Source organism: Trichomonas vaginalis, chromosome IV (assembly GCF_026262505.1).
Source record: "Trichomonas vaginalis G3 chromosome IV, whole genome shotgun sequence".
Lineage (NCBI taxonomy): Eukaryota > Parabasalia > Trichomonadida > Trichomonadidae > Trichomonas > Trichomonas vaginalis.
Window position 1 is genome coordinate 13,555,874 of NC_067206.1, and position 18,122 is coordinate 13,573,995.

The following is an 18,122-nucleotide window of genomic DNA, read 5'->3' on the forward strand; positions in this document are numbered from 1 at the left end:
CATTTTTTTTAACATATGAAGTAAAAAATGTATGATTCTTACGGTTTTTATTCTTACGTTTTTGAATAAATCAAGATTTAAAAAATTTTCAAAATTGTAAGACATTTACACTCAGCCCATACATAATGAAATAAAAAAATGTGACAACATGACATTTTGACAACATCATGGGTTATTCGATAATTAATTATTTTTGAATAACTGAATGGAATCAATGAAGTCATAATCAAAGACCTCATAAACGAGAAAAAGAAATTAGAAACTAATGATTTTTGAACATACTTCTGAATAGCAGATTTTAAAAATTTATGAATAATTTATAAAAAGTTTTTATTCCTACAATTCCTATATTACCATTAATAAAAGAATATATTTTATAATAATTTCATTTCGAACATGTTAAAATTTATCTGCATTTTGAAAAAATTTATTTTTAATTCGTAAGAAAATGAGTGTCAAAACTAACGATGTTAGATATTCAGGATTCACAAATGAGGAAATAAAGGATATATTAGAGGAGGCAGGTTATGAAGTTAATAAATATTATTTAAGAAATTGTCAAAAATTCGCGGAGTTTTTAAATGAATTTGATTATGATGGAAAAATGAATAAAGATGATGTTATAAATTTCTTATATCCCACATCTAAAGAAAAAGAAAAACCTAAAGAACCTGATGTTTTCCCTGAATATTATGAAGAACGAATTAAAGATGATGAATATGATGAAATTGAAATTGAAAGACTGAAAAAAATAAGAGATGAAATAAATGAAAAAATTAAGGAATTAAGAGAAGTTGAAAAATATAATGAGAATGAAGTAGAGGGTTTAATGAATATCCCAGCTTCAGAATCAGAAGTTCAAAAATCACATGAGGAAAGATATAAAAATTACTTTTTGGAATCAACTAAAAATTTATTAGATGGTGATATTGACGAAACACTTTCAGAAGAAGGCACAAAATTTATTCATAAACATAAGCTTCAGTTTATTGACGATGGAGATTATCCATGTATATTACTTTCACCTCCTCTTGATTCTGAAAAATTCAAAAAAGCACTGAAAAATGTAACATATGCAACAAATACGATTAAGAAAGAAGACCATGATATTTACACAAATTATTATTTAAATAAATGTACAGGTGTTGATAAAGTTTTTGATTTATTAGATAAAATATCAAAAGAAACAATTGGTACATATAAAATTTTATGTGATTGTGGTTTCATTGTTGAAGATACCGTTGATGTTTCATATGAAAGAACAGCTCCGAAGGAGGACGAAGTGGAAAGATCTATTCCATTCGTTATTAAGAACATAAAAGATATGAAAACCTATAAACATTATATTTATTCATTCATTTCAGAAAAAATGGAAGCAACACATAAATCATCTCGTCATCATTTCATAGCTATTCACACATTCCTTTTCAAAGTTGTGAAATTAAATAAGACAGGAATTAGATTTAATGTATCAGGGTACACATTCTTGAGTAAATTAAAATGTATTCGTCACGTCGCAGATGATAAAAATTTGTGTGTTCTTAATTCATTTTATGGACTTTAGCCCTGGACTCTCTGAGTCTCGGACTTTAAAAAATAAACTTTATTTTTATATTCTAATTTTTTATTCTTACATAAATGAACAAAAACGGAACAGCTAAAATGAATGATAATCAAATAAGAGCCGAAGGTAGAAGGTTATTTAAACGCTTCTATAACATTCCTGATGGTGTTAATCCTAAAACTCGTAGAAGTTATTTAAATGAAGCCATAGATGCATATGAAGGATTTGACATTTCATCAGAAAGTGAGAGATTAACAAGAATGTTAAACGTTAATATTGATTTCTATTATTGTGACCCTCAACCAGAAGACGTAGACATTAACAAGGTAGACTTTCCATTAGTGGAAACAATAATGATAGATCCAGAATTTGAAACAGTAAATATTTTATTAACACAGAGTCCATGTGGAAAACTTCACGCTGACAGAATAACAGACGTTGAAGCACTCACAGGATATAAAGTTTGCCCCTTTTGCAAAGAAGAAGTATATTCTATCCGTGATGATCCAGAAAGGAAAAACCAAAGAAGATTTTTAAAACATTGTGAGAAATGTAAAGAAAATAATGGAAGATTAATTCAAGACGTACAATTGCAAAACACACAACAACCATATGCACCACATATCACGAAACAGAAGATATATCAATGGCTATTAGCTCATAATTTGCAGGAATATTATCAACCGACAAGATATTATATTACTTTTGACTTCGAAACATTAGAGACTAAAGAAGAACTTCAACTTTCTGAATGTGCAACTTTGAACGCTTACTTAAAACCATTTATGGTATCATCAACGGTTAAATTAAACGATAAAACATTTACGAGGAATTTTTGCTTAACATCAAGTGATTCGTTCATCTCTGATTGGATTGAATTTTTATTTTCAACCTGTTCATTAGTTGCTAAATCAAATATTGAACAATATGAAGAATTATTGAAGTCCCATACATTAAATGAGAAACAAAAGGGAGCAATGAAAGAGCTTTTAGATGAAGAATTTAATAAAGTGAATATCATTGGTTTTAATTCGGGAAAGTTTGATTTAAATTTAATTCTTCGTGATTTAAACACTGCAAAATGGAAAATAAAATCAATGCTGGGTTCATCTTCACAATTTAAAAAAAAAAAAAAAAAAAAAGGTAATGGGGCTTCCAGGGGCTGCGCCCCTTCTAGCCCTGAAGATGTTTAGTATAATGAAGTTTAGAGGACATACATGATTATGAGTTTAGATATGACAAGATAGAATATGAGAGAGGTCCTATAAACCGGAGAAAGTGTCATATAAACATCTGTCATTTTACTCAGAATTTTATACAGAATTCAATAAAAATATATTTTAGGTGAAGAGGTGAGATCTCACCTGTTTTCTCACCTCTTTTTTCACCCCATATGTCCTTACTGAAAAAGTGTCATATAAACATCTGTCAAAAGCCGCTTTTTACCTTCACTTAAAATGCCACGTAAGCTACGTAAGAATATACGTAAGAGGAAGAGAGCATTGAAACATCCAATAGTAAAACTGACACCACAACAACAGTTGCAACAACAAATGCTGAATGACCCCACTATGTTGCAACAAATGTCAAGCAACCCTATGCTTTTAAACCGAGTTCTTGGTGCACAGAGTGGAGGTTTAAGAGCGGCACTTTTAGCGAAAATGGCAGGCTATGGTGGAGCCGCAGACGGAACAGCCTATAACCCTCAAAGTCAAATGAATTTGAGTTCACTCAAAAATCAAATATCAGATGTCAAAAAGTCAAACATAGACATACAGAAGCAAATAAGTGAAAACGAAAAGAAACTAGAATATGACAGACACACAAAGAAACTCAATGAGTTAAACGTAGAGAAAAAGAAGAAAGAAGAACAACTGAAAGAACTAAGTACAGAGGAATATGCGAAAAAAGTGTCAGAAAAAGCAGCAGAAGTAGCAAAAATGGAACAAGATGTTGTAAATTTGAAAAACCATACTACTCAATATAAAGTACTGAAAGATGAAGAGATAAAACAAAAAGCCATGAAGACATATATGGATAGCGATGAGTATAAAAAAGAAGTTGAAGCAAATGTAAAGGCAGAAAAACTTTTACAGTTGCAAAACCAAACCGTACAGTATGAAAACTTAGCACAAGAAAGTAAAAATGACGACGCGGCTATGCAAAAGGCAATGAAAAGCGCAGAATATATAAAAGCTAACAATGACTGGTTAGATGCCCAAGCCAACGCCAAAGCAGCCCAACTTATAGGGTCAATAAGGACAAAAATACAAGCGGATGAAGACAGTTCAAATGAAGCTTTAACAAATGCTGACTTTAAGAACGCCTTCGAAGCTCTTCATAGTAAGGTGAAACAAGTGAACGACTTCTCATCTGGAAAGAAACTGAAGTCTGAAGGTTTCGACAAAGAGTTAAAAGAAGTAGCACAAAATATGACGAAAATAACAGATGCAGCAACGAGACAGGCAGTTCAAAGTGCCTATGACGCCGTTAGAGCAACTGTTGTGAAAAGTCAAGAAAAAGAGTTACAACAGACCAAAACAGACCTAGTAAATGCTTTCTTAAAAACGAAAAGTCAGGTAGGACATTACGCTGCAGATGGAACATATGTGCCAGCTGGTGGAACATATATACCAGCTGGTGGAACTTATATACTAGCTGGTGGAACTTATATACCACCAAACCCTCCAAGAGAAGCACCTGCACCAGGACTACCTAAAACATTTACATCGTCACATGGACACAGACACAGGCATGCACCAAAACCAACACAACAACAACCACAACCAGCACAACAACAACAACAACCAACACAACAACAACCAGCACAGCAACCACCTCCACAACCAGCACAACAACAACCAGCACAGCAACCACAAACAGAGCAAGGAAACCAAGAATTCTTAAAAATGCTTAAAGAAGACTATGGTTACCCAGATACTCTTGACTTTAGTGACAGATATAAAGAAGCTATTAGAAAGTTCAAGGAAGGAAATACTGACCCGAACCTATTTAGCTTTATGGCTCAGCACCAAATGGGATATAATTTCAAACCTGGAAAATACAAGCTCGCTAAGGGATATGATTTAATAGCATATCATCCAAATGACATGACTGAATTTACTCCGAGATATTTGGTGTCAGAGCTAAATGACAATTCAACTCTCTTCATGAAACGCGTAAAAAATAGAGACGGAACGAAAGAAGAAAGGTTTATGAGTCCGGATGACTTAGATAGGGAACTTGTTAAAAACGGTCTCGGAATATATGAAATGCCAGCAGATGAGGTACATGAAACTCCACAGGAAGAAGTTCAGATACAACCAGACATGGAAGAAATAGTTCAGCAACAACAGCTAGAAGAGCCTGAAGGAAACGAACAAGTTCCTCCTTTGGAAACTAACTTCACAGAACTAGATGAAGATTTGGAACAGCCGAAAAATCTTGACCCTCAACAAGTGTATGCGGAGAATATGGAATCTTTCCAAGAGTCTAAAAAAAATTCGGCTGACATAGTAGAAGAATATCGAAAAATGTTTGCCGACATACAAAAGACTCCAACATCAGATGAAAATATTCAGCATAGAATGGAAGTACTGAAAGAAAATGTACGCAAATACAACAACCCTTTTTACTTACGACCATATAACGTTCAATCTTTGGCTGAACTCGGTGAAAATAAAAGGTTAAATTTCAACAAAACATATAGAAATGAAACATTGTTTAAAGTTCATTCAGAACCTAACCAATATGGAAACAAACCTACTTTTGTTTCTGCAGACTATGGAACTACAATGAGATGGGGTCATAAAGCTAATCCGGATAGGTGGTTCATAAACTTACAACCTCAATTCCAAGAAGTTGTAGACGCAATGGAAGTGAATGGTGAACCAGATATAACGGGTATTTTCAGCGCGGCTTTAATGCCATTGAAAGATATGAAAGATGCAGATATTTTGGACCAGTATAAATGAACATGGCTGAGGGAAATATAACACCTGACGTTCTAGAACATTTATCTCAAAGAACTACACAGAACCATAGAGATGGTATATTTGGTGAAGAGTTTAGAAAGAGAGTTAGGGAGAGAGAAGGAAGAGAACCTATTGTACATGACCTTGCAAACGAAAGTTTGCAAAATGTCATAAAAACTTACTTTGCAGACAATAACTGAGAAGGGATGAATATTTAAGAAAACTCAAATGGACAGTACCAAATGAAATTTAGTATTGAAAAACATGTTCCATGACAAAATAAAACCAACTACAGAAATAAATGACGCAAGACTGAAACGTTGGGTAAAAGCTTTCCCTTCACAAAAGATATTATTGTTACATGGAAAGAAAACCAGAATGCTACAAAAACATATATTGGAAACGAAGCTTATTCCATATGGACAAGCTCTGTTTTGAAGAGCTTGAACCGGAAACTCAGGAAAGAGTCATGCAAACAATAAGCGAAGACTCAAATACAAACTATGACAAAATCTTTCTAGGATATAGGTTACCTGAGATGGGCGACCAGAGCCCAAAGGCAAAAAGACATGGGAAATTTACAACATACTAGGTGAACATGAGGCAAAGATGCTACAACTTGTAGCAGAGGGCAAGTTACCAAAAGCGACACCAAAAAAGAGAGAGGTAGAACAAAGTGAAAGTAGTGAAGAAGTAACTTCATCTAGTGAAAGTATGGCAATGAAGGAAAAAGAAGAGTTAAAGATTCAGTTAAAAACTCAGTCAGGAAGAAAGTAAAGCTTGGTCCGAGTGGGTTCTATTATGACATATAAAATCCAACTATTCTATATTTTTTACCCATATGAAATGTACGCCGCTCAGAATATAAAACGCCAACAGTTTTGGATGCCATGAACGGAAAATGTTTCCGAATGGTATAACGAATGCGACAATGCCATTAGAAGGTCAGAAATAGTTCCTGGAACTTACGAATATACAACTGCTGTTTCTTATGGAAACGTAGGTGAGTTTGGAGAAGGTTCTTCAACAACAGTAGATATTGCTTGCGACAGGTTTCATATAATTTCTATTGACAACTCTTTCTTATACGTGAACAAGACATTGAAATAAAACCTTCTGCCAAGTTGTCTGACAAGAAAAGGTTGCAATGAATTTTCTATGTCGGATACCAATATGCTCCAGAAGTTTTCATGGGATATAAGATATATTCTAACTCTGACTTAGTTCAAACAGTAACATGGGCAAACTATGAATGGTTCGCTTTGAGAAACTCAGTACAACCACAAGCTAGAGAACAAACAGACCAGTATGCCACCATTGAGAAAATAAGAAGACTTGACCCTAACTTCCAGGAGTTTATGTTAACCTTTCTGGACAAACTGCAGCAGCAGTAACCAAAGTAAAACTGAAACTTAGAGTCCCTTTGTCATCTTTCCTCATCTTCAGGTTTTTAAGATACTTGCCAAACTGGGCAGGAAAAATTTCTATCGAACTTACTCCAAGCAAAAATAACTTAGTCATTGCACCAACACAAGACCCATTCACTCTTACAGAAGTAGTGGAACAAATAAAACGTCATTCGCCGACTTTTGCAAAGACAAAGTTGACTTAGACTTTGGTTTCTCAAACCTCAACACTGAAGTAAACTATTATTTCAATGCTGCTGGAGATGCTTGGACCCAGTTAAGTTTACATGCGAAAAGTTTGAATGCAAGAGAATAGAAAGCAGACTTGCAGTCTATATGTTGGACCCAGATATTTCAAATGCTTTAGCTGCCAAATATATTGCAGTTCCACTTATGTTCCCTATACACCAAATATCTGTCAAAGACTTGCAGGTGAAGTTGGAAACCAAGTGCTGACCCAGGTGCAAGAACAGATATTGCTTTAACAACTGCAATGAAACATGCAGATACTATGTTTGTACTGTTCAGACGAACTATAAATGACTATTCTTGTTTCTACAACCCCGGTATTAAATATCATATAAACATAGATGGCAAATATTATCCAAGAGAAGAATATTCTACAGTTGAAGATATGAGGTCATACAACTTGACATTAGATGCTATGAACTTTAACAACAATCACAACAACCATTAACCCTGAAATGCAAAGTTCTATTATGCCATATGTGAAAGTATGGACTCATACGGGAGGTCAAAAAACTCAATATACAAATGGAGACCGTTCAAACTTTTGGCTTGGCATTCCATTTGCTGACTCAGAAGACTTTATGGGTGGTATTTTCAACTGTTGGTACAGTTCAAATACAATATACTGGTGACAGAGACGGTCCAGATGAACTGAGAGCAAAGAAGTTTACAAAACCAATAGCACTTTTCACGGAAGATGCTCTTTTGAAATTCGTTCGATGAAACCTGCTGGGGCTCCTCAGATTGGCATAACGACAGCTTCCATCGACAGATTTTGGCAGCAGGTCAGTAGTTGTTCTTGAACTGACTTCTCTCCGTCAAATATTGACAGTACGCCAGTTTTGACATAAAATTGTAAGATAAACTTACCTTTAGAAATATCTGTAATTTTGTTGTTATATTTTTGTCAACGTCAAGAACTTTCACACATTTCAGTTATACCAACTTTCTTTGCTTTATGAAAATATTTTGGTTCAGCAAAGACTGCTATTCTATAACATTTTCCATTGTTTGTGTAAAGAACTACTCTGTCAATGTATTTGTATTGTTTGTGTGTGTAAACTTTGTTCTGCTTCAATTCGAAGAGATACTCAAATACGTCCATCTTTTTATTCTAAGTAAAATGTCATTTCCGAAAAATAGAAGCGTAAGTGTTTCAAAAGGTTTAATGGCGGTGGCAGATGTGAAGTTAAATTCACCAACTCAAACAAACAGTCAAAGTGTTGTTGTCAATGTCAAAGACAGAGATGTTGAAGTGGGGAAACCATACGAAGACGAAAGATGTATAACAATAGTTCCTGTAAAAGAACAACCAACATATCCTGAAGTTAGCAGAGACTTAAGTTCTGTTGCAGATATTCGAAATGATACCACAACTTAAAGACAAACTTAAAACTCAGGAGAAGATTTGTCAAGCTTTAGGTATAATGTTAAACTTGGTCGAACACAACCCTGTAAAAGTGAACTCATATGTCATTGCACCTCATGAAGTTTTGAAAAGAACTATTGAAACTTTGACAGAGGCAGACGATATAAACATCAAAGAAATAGAAACCCGACATTGCTTGCTGTGGTGTTTCATATAATGTCATTGACAAGATATACGTTATGAAAGGAGGTGAGACGTTGAACTTAAAATATAGTTTCCCAGACGTTATAAAAATATTTAACGACCACAACATTTCATTAAAATTTAGTTTGCTAAGTAAATGGCAGAAGACATAGTGGTTTATACTATTACGACTAAAAACCCTGAGTCATATAATTCTATAACAACAAACTTACAAAGTCCTCAAGGACGATATTGTAAACTAACCTTAAACACAATGACGACTAAAGCCTGTTTTGCTCTTTTGACACCAGAAGACTTTGTTGTTGTGAATGGTAAAAATACTTCTTTGAAGATACTTACTCAGATATACCACCAACAGGTTTTGTTGACTTATTTAATACTTTAAGGACGGATGTAACATGTGCTGCAACTAGAGCAGGTTTCATTATGTTTGGATGTCCGACCGTTTACTATAAACGATATGAGCTATAATACAAACTTATATCTGGTTTTTACTACCAACAGTTTCCTATAACAGGAAAAGGTGTCATCAAGGTTTGTCTGTTCCATTGACTTTAAGTACACTATTTTATATATTGTTTCAAACTTAGGTTCAAAGTGCTATTCGAATGTCGACAGAAACTACTATGACCAAAAAGATACTTATGCGTATAAACAACACATTCTCTGCTGGTTTGCCTATTGTTCATTCGAATGCAGAGTTTTCAGCTTTAGTAAACTCAAAACTTTAGCAAACATAAACTTAACCTTAGTCGCGCAAACTTTGTTCCTGTAAAACTTTTATGTCCTATGTATTTGTCAATGACGGCAGAAAGTTTCGAATTGGAAGATGCAACTGGTGAACAGTATTGTATTACAAGAACAACTTCAACAACAAATAGCTCAAGAACAACAAATGCAACAAAGCTCAAGAATAAAAAAAATATTTTTTTTATTTTTATAAAAATGTACAGAATAGATGTTTCAGATTTTTATGACTTCCAAGCTTCAGAAATATGTGTCCATTTCGAGACTATAACAAAGCAGTCGAGAATTTGAAACGTTTAGTCATTTTATGTCGACTCTGCCCCAGAATGTTATGTTATGAAAGAATGGGATGTATCTTTAACAAACCAAGAGCAACAATAGTTTCAGAACAAGAATGTAAACAGAAACTTAAGAAAATAAAAGTCGTACAAGTTGGCATGAAGATGTTAGATGCTTGGATATCTTATTGTCAAAACTTGAAGATTTTTCAGTTCGTGTATAAAGTTCTATACACCTTCTCCAAACTTCTATTCTATCTTCACTGGATATAAATACGAACAAGTAGAATGGAAAGAAAATATTATAGAAGCTTGGTTAGACCATGTCAAAGAAATTATATGCAATGGAAACGAAAGAGTCTATGAGTATATCTTATGTTGGTTTGCAAACATCTTACAACATCCAAGTGCTAAAAATGAAACTGCTCTCATCATAATTGGAAAACAAGGAACTGGTAAGAACACTTTCTTTACAGATATCTTATGCAAACTGTTAGAGGGCTATTCGAACCCTAATATGACAAACTTAGAAAACATCTGCGGTAAATTTAACTCTTCAATAGAGAATATGAAACTTATAGTATGTAACGAACTTCAAAGTATAGATACAACAAAAGTTTTGAACTCAGATGCTTTGAAGAGTCTTATAACAGACAAAGTTGGAGTTGTTGAAAGAAAATATAAAGACCAAAGAGTTTGTGAAAATGTTGCAAACTTCGTCATGGTTTCAAACAATGTTGTTCCGATGAAATTAGAAAGTTCTGACAGAAGATATGTAGTTGTCAGAACGTCAGAAGCTCATATGCAAGATACAGAATATTTTGACGACTTAGCAGAAACTTTGACATCTGACTTTTACAACCACTTGTTCTCATATTTCATGACATTAGATATTTCTAAGTTCAATCCAAGACAAATTCCACATACCGAAGAGAGACAAACATTGTTAGAAGCAAACAAGAGTGTATATGAACTGTTCATAGATGAAACTGACTTTGAGTGTTTAGATGAAAGGTCATTGTACGATTCGTATAAACAGTATTGTCAAGAGTATGGTTATATGACAGCGTCTAAACGAACATTCTTGGCAAATGTCAAAAGTCTTTTAGACGTACAGAATGGTGTATATACAAAGAAAAATTTTTCTGAGTAAATTTTTAAAAAAATATTTTTTTATCCGATAGAAAAGATGACGAAATTCATCTCAGTAAACAAGTACATGTCAGGACTTAAAGAAGAACTAGACCCATTCACATATTTGAATGTTTACTTCTACCATTTTGAAAAGTCTACATTTGACAAAGTTTGGAACATCGAACCGGTTAAGTTTGCTATTGTGACTAAAAATGGTGCGAAATTTGAAGACTTAGACATAGAAGGTTTGTTAACAGTCAAAGAAAGTTTTGACAGAAGGTTCTCAAACCTTAAAGAAGGCAAAGCATACAAACTTGTTATACCTTATGAACCAAAGAAAGCAGACGACTATGAATATTATGAGTCTAAGATAGTTGAAGTTCAAGGTAAATTGGGTAAAAAGATTTTAGAGTCTAAGCCGGTGTTTGCTCCTAAAGAGGAAGAGAACATTGACATTGACCCAGAAATGTTCTAAAAATAAAATTTTATTTTTACATGTCAAATTTCTTCTTCGGTGGAACTGGCTCAGGTTCTTTCTTCTCTTCTTCTACTTTCTTTTCTTTCTTTTCTCTCTTCTTCTTTTCTGGTGGAGTTATGTCAAATTTCTCCGAACCATATTTCTGTAAAAGTTCTTTGTCCTTTAATAGCTCTTCTATTCTGTTTTCTATTTCATCTTCAAGAACAGCGCATGTGTCTTCTTTGCATTCTAAGAAGTTTTGTTGGACTTCATCTCTCCAAGAGGCGTCATCTCTGTCAACAAGTCTGTCATTGACAAATTTTAAGACTGCTCTTTGTAATGTTTTATGGTTCTTGTCATATTCCCAGAAACAGAACTTTAGAACAAATTCACCTTTCTTGTTTACACTATGTAAGATTTTATGGTCGACAGATGTTTTGCTGTCGAAAAGCTTGTCTCGAATATAGATAGCGAAATCGCTAGACATTTTCTAAAAGATAAAAATTTTAATTTTTCTAAAAATATGTTAGAAAAAAAGTTTGCTGACATTGACAAGAAATTTGAGAATGTTTTAAATAAGAACAAGAGGAAGTTAGAAAATGCTCAGATAAAGCCTATACATGAAAAGTTCTTATTTGCTCAGAATGGTATAACAGGTCTAATTGCACCACCTGGGTCGGGTAAGACTTTCACTTATCTTAAAATGGCTGCACAACAACAAGAACTAGATGAGAAGAACCCATTCTATGAGTTAGTTGTTATTTGTTCGACCTCTGGTCAATTTGACCAAACCGTCAATTCGTTCAAAGATATTATAAAGAAGTCTAAGTTAGTATGTATAAAAGATACTGAGTTGTTAGATTGGATAAAGAAGTACCAAAGAAGAGTTTTGAAGTACAATGCTATAAATGAGTATATAAATTCTAAGTTTAAAGACCCAAATGAGGAAATGCAGAGAATATTAGAGAAGAAACACTTCAGAAACAAACAGAAAGAGATAGAGTACATTTCGAAGAAATTGCAATCTTACGATTGGAAGACATACCCTCATAGGTGTCTTCTTATCTTAGATGATTTCGCCTCTCATCCTTTGTTAAAGAACAGAGAACAAGACATGTGTCGAATTCTTAAGAAGCTCAGACACTTTAACATCTCAGTTGTCATTTGTGTACAGACAGCAAAGAGTTTAAGTAAGGATGTAAAGAGAATACTTACTGACATTGTACTTTTCCCCGGATTGTCCGAAGACGATTTCATGGAACTTATGAAAGAGTCCATGGCAGGTAAGTTTGACAGACATGAACTATGGGAGAAGTACAAAGTCATACAAGACCCTCATACTTCTTTCAGAATTCATATCTACGCAAACAAAGTTCAAATTGTAAAAAGTCAAGCTTGAAAAATGTAAGTGTTTGGTCTTAGTCTGTTGTGGTTCTGCAGCTTTCGGTTCTTCTGGCTTTGGAATGGACTCGGTTGGTGGTACGTCGGACATTCGTTTGTGTCCTGTCGGAAGAAAGAGTTCTTCCTGTTGTCAAGAAATTTTTTTCCTGTCGGAAGGAAGGACTTTTCCTGTCGGAAGGAAGGACTTTTCCTGTTGGAAAGAAAAACTTTTCCTGTCGGAAAGAAAAACTTTTCCTGTTGGAAAGAAAAATTTTTCCTGTTGGAAAGAAAAATTTTTCCTGTTGGAAAGAAAAATTTTTCCTGAAGGTCGACCAAAAAGTTCTCAATTTTCGAAAATTTGAATGGTTTACGGACGGACAACTGGAAAAATTTTTCCTGTTGGAAAGAAAAATTTTTCCTGTCGGAAAGAAAAATTTTTCCTGTCGGAAAGAAAAACTTTTCCTGTCGGAAAGAAAAACTTTTCCTGTCGGAAAGAAAAACTTTTCCTGTTGGAAAGAAAAACTTTTCCTGTCGGAAAGAAAAACTTTTCCTGTCGGAAGGAAGGACTCGGAATGCCAGAAGGATTTGACAAGGCAATTGACCTTATAGAGCTACCTGAGCCATCTTTGGTGTCAAGCTTGAAAAATAAATGGTTCATCTACTCTGCTTGTTTGAAGTTGTCAAAATACTCTGTTATTTTTTCCTTCAGTAGCGGTAAATCTTCTTTGAATGTAAGTATTGTACAACCTTTCATATCATAGTGTGTTTGAGGTAACGTATCTTGAACTATCTGTTTAACATCTTCATTCGGTGTCATTGAAATCGGTAAGTTTTCGCGATAGAACCAATTTCTGTCAGATTTGTAAATCTTAGCAAGGTCGTAAAAGCTTTTGTTGTTTCTTCTGACTAAATGCAACATAACCATATCTCTGTCTTCTTCATTTTCCATCTCTTCAGTATAAATCATATACTTATAGTTCTTTTCCTTTCCTTTTGGTACCGAACGTGGTATTCTTTTCTGTATGTTTTTGTCTTTTGCTTCAAGCTTGTTCTCTAGCTCTTCACGTTCTTGTCTATGAATTTCGTCAAGAAGTTTACAAACATACCATGAATAGCGAGCTGAAGCCCATTGTGCCACATTATTTACAAGAAGTCTATGTACATAATATCCTCTCAAACCGTTTGGCAATTTTTCACGATTTTCATAGAGTTTTGGCGACTGGGGTTTTTCTCCCACTCGCTGTTCTTCACGATTTTCAGAAAAAAGTATGTCTCGCTGTGCTTCATTTAATAGTTCAATAGTGCTTTGGTTCCTAAACCAGTCTTTAGGAAGCTTAGTATCTGGAGCAAAACATGCTGTCAAAATACTTTGCATTTGGTACATGTCATCTTTGACCGAACGAATGAGACGTAACTGTTTGTTATACTGTATGTACTCATATTCTTCATTTATAGCTTCATGGACTATAACTGTTGTTGTGTTCTCTGTTGTTGACATATCTGTCTTTACATACAAAATAAAAAAATAAAAAAAAATAAAACTAACTTTATTTTTTCTATCTTAAGGAAATTCATGAAATTTGTGCTGAATTCAATAAAAATATATTTTAGGAGAAGCCCACATTGCAACTGCATTTACTAAAAGTCTATGTACATACCAACCTCTCAAACCAGGAGCCAAATTCTTGCGATTTTCATGAGTTTTATGCAAGACCGAAAAAAGTCGGTCTAGAGAAATTTCACTCAAAAGACCAAAAATAAACGCTTTACATGTATTTTTCAGCAACTTCGTCAAATAATTTTATAGCTTTATCTATCTCATCTACTTCAAACGTTTCTTTACCTTTTATGGGAGCACCATACATTTTCTCAAACTTTTCAAGTAGTTCTGTTTCAGCAGCTCTCATATCGTTAACAAACGCAACCTTAACTCTATTGACTGTAGAGTCATATCTTTGAGTTATATTAAATGTTCTTCCTATCTTATATCTCTTTGTATTGAAGTCCTTCGGTTTCTGAACGATATAAAGTAAGCCTTCACTGCAACGTTCAGTATCGAATGAACCATATGTTATGAAATTATATCCAACAACTGGGTCAATCCAGAACAAAACTATTGGTATAAGACTTTTGTCGATGAGATATGTTCTTGTTCCATAGAATCTTACCGATATCATAAGCTCAGGATTTCTTGTCAAAATTTTCTGAGTAGAAGCATTTCTAACCCAGTCGTGGGATGTTTTCTTTTCAGATAGTGTTAAAATGTCTGACAAAGAATATTTGTTGTATTTCTTTGAGTATCTTACGTTTAAATCCCCTATTCTAACCACTTTGGTGTTATTGTCTATCTTTTTAACTGTTTCAAACTCAGTGTTTGTCATTTCCTGTTCTTACATACAAAATAAAAAAAAAATATTTTAAAAAAACTAACTTTAATTTTATTTTGTATAAAAGATACAGTTATATCATGAAATTTGGTCATTTTTTTACGATTTTCATGTGTTTTAGGCGTTCCTCGGTTTTCCGCGGGTCGCAATTTTTTACGATTTTCGAATGGAATCTCTATCCTCGGTTTTCCGAGGGTAGCAAACATATGAGGAAATTCATGAAATTTGTTGCTGAATTCAATAAAAATATATTTTAGGTGAAGAGGTGAGATCTCACCCCTTTTCTCACCTCTTTTCTCACCTCAGTTATTTTATAAGCGTTTTACATGGTAAACGCTATTTTTTAAATTTTGTGAAAACTCAACGGTTTGACACAAGCTATATGCCATTTTACTCAGAAATTTGTTGCTGAATTCAATAAAAATATATTTTAGGTGAAGAGGTGAGATCTCACCTGTTTTCTCACCTCTTTTTTTTATAAGCGTTTTACATGAATTGTACGATGTATATTTGAAATTCTAAACAATTTTGTGGCTTCGATTTCCTCTGTCAGTACATCGAATGTTTTAACAATGCCGAAGGTTTCTTTATATTTCTTCTTGACATCTGAAAGAAGGAAATCGTCAGCAGTTGGATAGTTTTTGTTCAGAAATTCTAACATGTCCATTTTATTTTCTGCTGGTTTCTCTGCTTCTTTCTTTAAGTCAGCATAGTCGTTTCTCATTCTTTCTATCTCTTTGACGGAGTAGTTATATTTCCTCATTGCTGCTTTACATTTAGAACATTGTGGGTTCATTTTTGCGTTATATTCTGAAACCTTACCTGCAAGTATGACTAAGGCGTCAATGGTTTTCTTTAACTCAAAAGTTGCGGGTTTTATTTGTTCGTTCCATACTTTACCTCTTCTATCTTTATCTCTTATCTGCCATACACATTCAGCAACTAACGAAACAAAGTTGTCGTAGGTCTTAAACTCCCCAGATTTATATATGTCAGAGATGTTCTTATATAACATGTCGCAGTCTTTGTCCATGACTTTGTGGTTGCAATGAAATCCAAGGAATTCATAATTTACCTTACGTATGAACTTCTTTATTTCTACTGAGTCAGTTGCTTTGACTTCTATTTCATCGAATTCTGGAATAGTGAGCTTTTGTTGTTGGATTTCAGGAAGTTTAGGTAGATGGTCAATAATATCCTGCATTTCATAAAGATATTCTTCATTTGTTTCATCTTTTGCACTACAGTCTAAATCTCCTTGGAGAAGTTCTTGCTTTATCTTCTGGATTGTTGTTTCGAAAGTATATGAAGAAGGAATGAAGCTTTTCATCTCTACTAACATTGAAGTTGGGTTCATGACTAAAGAGTTTGGTGCTGTTGTTGCTAACATGTTCTTACAATAAAAATAAAAAATATTTTTTTTAAAAAACTAACTTTATTTTTTATTTCGGGAAAATTCATGAAAATTCAACGGGTGAAAAAACAGGTGAGAAAACGGGTGAGATCTCACCTCTTCACCTAAAATATATTTTTGCCGAGTTCAGCAACAAATTCAAGAGTTTTGTGTGTTTTCTACGATGGAGCCAAAAATGGCTCGACCTCAAAACAAGCATTTTGTGAAGAATATACCAACCCGCGGAATTCCGGCGGTTGCTTTTTTTATACAAAATTCAACGGGTGAAAAAACAGTACAAGACTAGTTCTGAGATCTCACCTCTTCACCTAAAATATATTTTTGCCGAGTTCAGCAACAAATTCAAGAGTTTTGTGTGTTTTCTACGATGGTAGAAATGAGGGTGAAAAAACAGGTGAGAAAACGGGTGAGATCTCACCTCTTCACCTAAAATATATTTTTGCCGAAAAAAATGGTTCATTTACTCACAATATTTTTGTACAAAACGACCCCAAACTTTTAACCTCTCTTCTGCAGCTTCTAATGAAATTTTAGCGAGTTCATATTCTCTAAATTCTCTCTTTAAATCTTCTTGTTCCCATTGGTCTAGTTCGTATGGAGAGTCTCTATAACCAGAACATATCTCACGTTCATGTTCTATTTGTTTTTCATGCATTTTTCTAACTTCTTCTTCAAACAAAGGTTTTGCATTCTCTACTGTATCTTCAAGTTCTTCTTCATCTAATTTCTCATGAACTTTCTTGTCTATGAAGTCCAGAATTTTTCCAACTGCTATACAATATTTTGGAGAAGCCCACATTGCTATATAGTTTACGAGTCTTGGGTCTACATACATTCCTCTAACCTGTTTGATTTCATCCGGAATTCCTGCATGAATTTTATATAAAAAGCAACCCGCGGAATTCCGCGGGTTGGTATATTCTTCACAAAATGCCGTATAATACTCTTCCCAGGACTTATTTTCCAACAACCTTCTAAAGTCTTTCCCAAACTGCTGACATATCTTTGTTGCATTTATATAACCATCCTTGTCTCTACGTAAGACTTCAATACCGTTGTAAGTGCCTTTTGTGAATGTTTCGCCATTAGATTTGTTCGTGAACGTTTTTGCTTCGACTGTCATTCTGTTCTTACAATAAAAATAAAATATATTTTTGAGTGGCTTAACCGTCGGACATCCGTTTGTGGCTTAACCGTCGGACATCCGTTTGTGGCTCGACCTCAAAACAAGCATTTTGTGAAGAATATACCAACCGCCGGAATTCCGCGGGTTGCTTTTTTTATACAAAAATTCAAGAGTTTTGTGTGTTTTCTACGATGTTGTCAAAATGTCGTGTTGTCAGTAATTTTAAGAGAAGTTCATTTGACCGAGGCACATAGGCACATAGGCACACTTCAGTTCTTCAAAACATTTACGAAGAAGTCTTGACATTTTCCTGTGTTGTTGTCAAAATGTCGTGTTGTCAGTAATTTTAAGAGAAGTTCATTTGACCTGGTGACCTGGTGACCTGGTGACACCTAAAAAAACATCTACCCTAAAATATATTTTTTCTGTCTTA

General features: G+C 34.0%; 8 protein-coding genes and 1 pseudogene across 9 annotated transcripts, besides 3 other annotated features; 4 read left to right on the forward strand and 5 right to left on the reverse strand.

Moving 5' to 3' along the window:
* The first annotated feature begins 472 nt into the window (after positions 1-472).
* Positions 473-2,685: a mobile genetic element.
* Positions 605-1,109, forward strand: TVAGG3_0085310 (uncharacterized protein; the record flags this gene model as incomplete). The annotated part of the gene is made up of 1 exon (XM_051222219.1): positions 605-1,109. A coding segment is annotated over one exon (505 nt), but the record flags the coding sequence as incomplete, so codon positions are not given.
* Positions 2,686-2,770: a terminal%2Cinverted (terminal inverted repeat of Maverick-3 transposon ID:TVAGG3_0085320).
* Positions 2,686-18,122: part of a mobile genetic element that runs on past the window's edge.
* TVAGG3_0085330 lies at positions 3,022-5,945 on the forward strand (annotated as a pseudogene). The gene has a single exon. A coding segment is annotated over exon 1 (2,924 nt).
* On the forward strand, positions 10,981-11,400 carry TVAGG3_0085340 (protein of unknown function, DUF4108 family; the record flags this gene model as incomplete). The annotated part of the gene is made up of 1 exon (XM_051222220.1): positions 10,981-11,400. The coding sequence occupies one exon, from the start codon at positions 10,981-10,983 to the stop codon at positions 11,398-11,400; it is 420 nt and encodes a 139-aa protein (XP_051107206.1).
* Positions 11,417-11,869, reverse strand: TVAGG3_0085350 (uncharacterized protein; the record flags this gene model as incomplete). The annotated part of the gene is made up of 1 exon (XM_051222221.1): positions 11,417-11,869. The coding sequence occupies one exon, from the start codon at positions 11,867-11,869 to the stop codon at positions 11,417-11,419; it is 453 nt and encodes a 150-aa protein (XP_051107207.1).
* TVAGG3_0085360 (protein of unknown function, DUF4106 family) lies at positions 12,086-12,781 on the forward strand (the record flags this gene model as incomplete). The annotated part of the gene is made up of 1 exon (XM_051222222.1): positions 12,086-12,781. The coding sequence occupies one exon, from the start codon at positions 12,086-12,088 to the stop codon at positions 12,779-12,781; it is 696 nt and encodes a 231-aa protein (XP_051107208.1).
* Positions 13,421-13,981, reverse strand: TVAGG3_0085370 (KilA, N-terminal/APSES-type HTH, DNA-binding family; the record flags this gene model as incomplete). The annotated part of the gene is made up of 1 exon (XM_051222223.1): positions 13,421-13,981. A coding segment is annotated over one exon (561 nt), but the record flags the coding sequence as incomplete, so codon positions are not given.
* TVAGG3_0085380 (organellar and viral DNA polymerase type B) lies at positions 14,596-15,143 on the reverse strand (the record flags this gene model as incomplete). Its single annotated transcript, XM_051222224.1, has 1 exon — positions 14,596-15,143. A coding segment is annotated over one exon (548 nt), but the record flags the coding sequence as incomplete, so codon positions are not given.
* On the reverse strand, positions 15,640-16,506 carry TVAGG3_0085390 (organellar and viral DNA polymerase type B; the record flags this gene model as incomplete). Its single annotated transcript, XM_051222225.1, has 1 exon — positions 15,640-16,506. A coding segment is annotated over one exon (867 nt), but the record flags the coding sequence as incomplete, so codon positions are not given.
* On the reverse strand, positions 17,024-17,686 carry TVAGG3_0085400 (uncharacterized protein; the record flags this gene model as incomplete). Its single annotated transcript, XM_051222226.1, has 1 exon — positions 17,024-17,686. The coding sequence occupies one exon, from the start codon at positions 17,684-17,686 to the stop codon at positions 17,024-17,026; it is 663 nt and encodes a 220-aa protein (XP_051107212.1).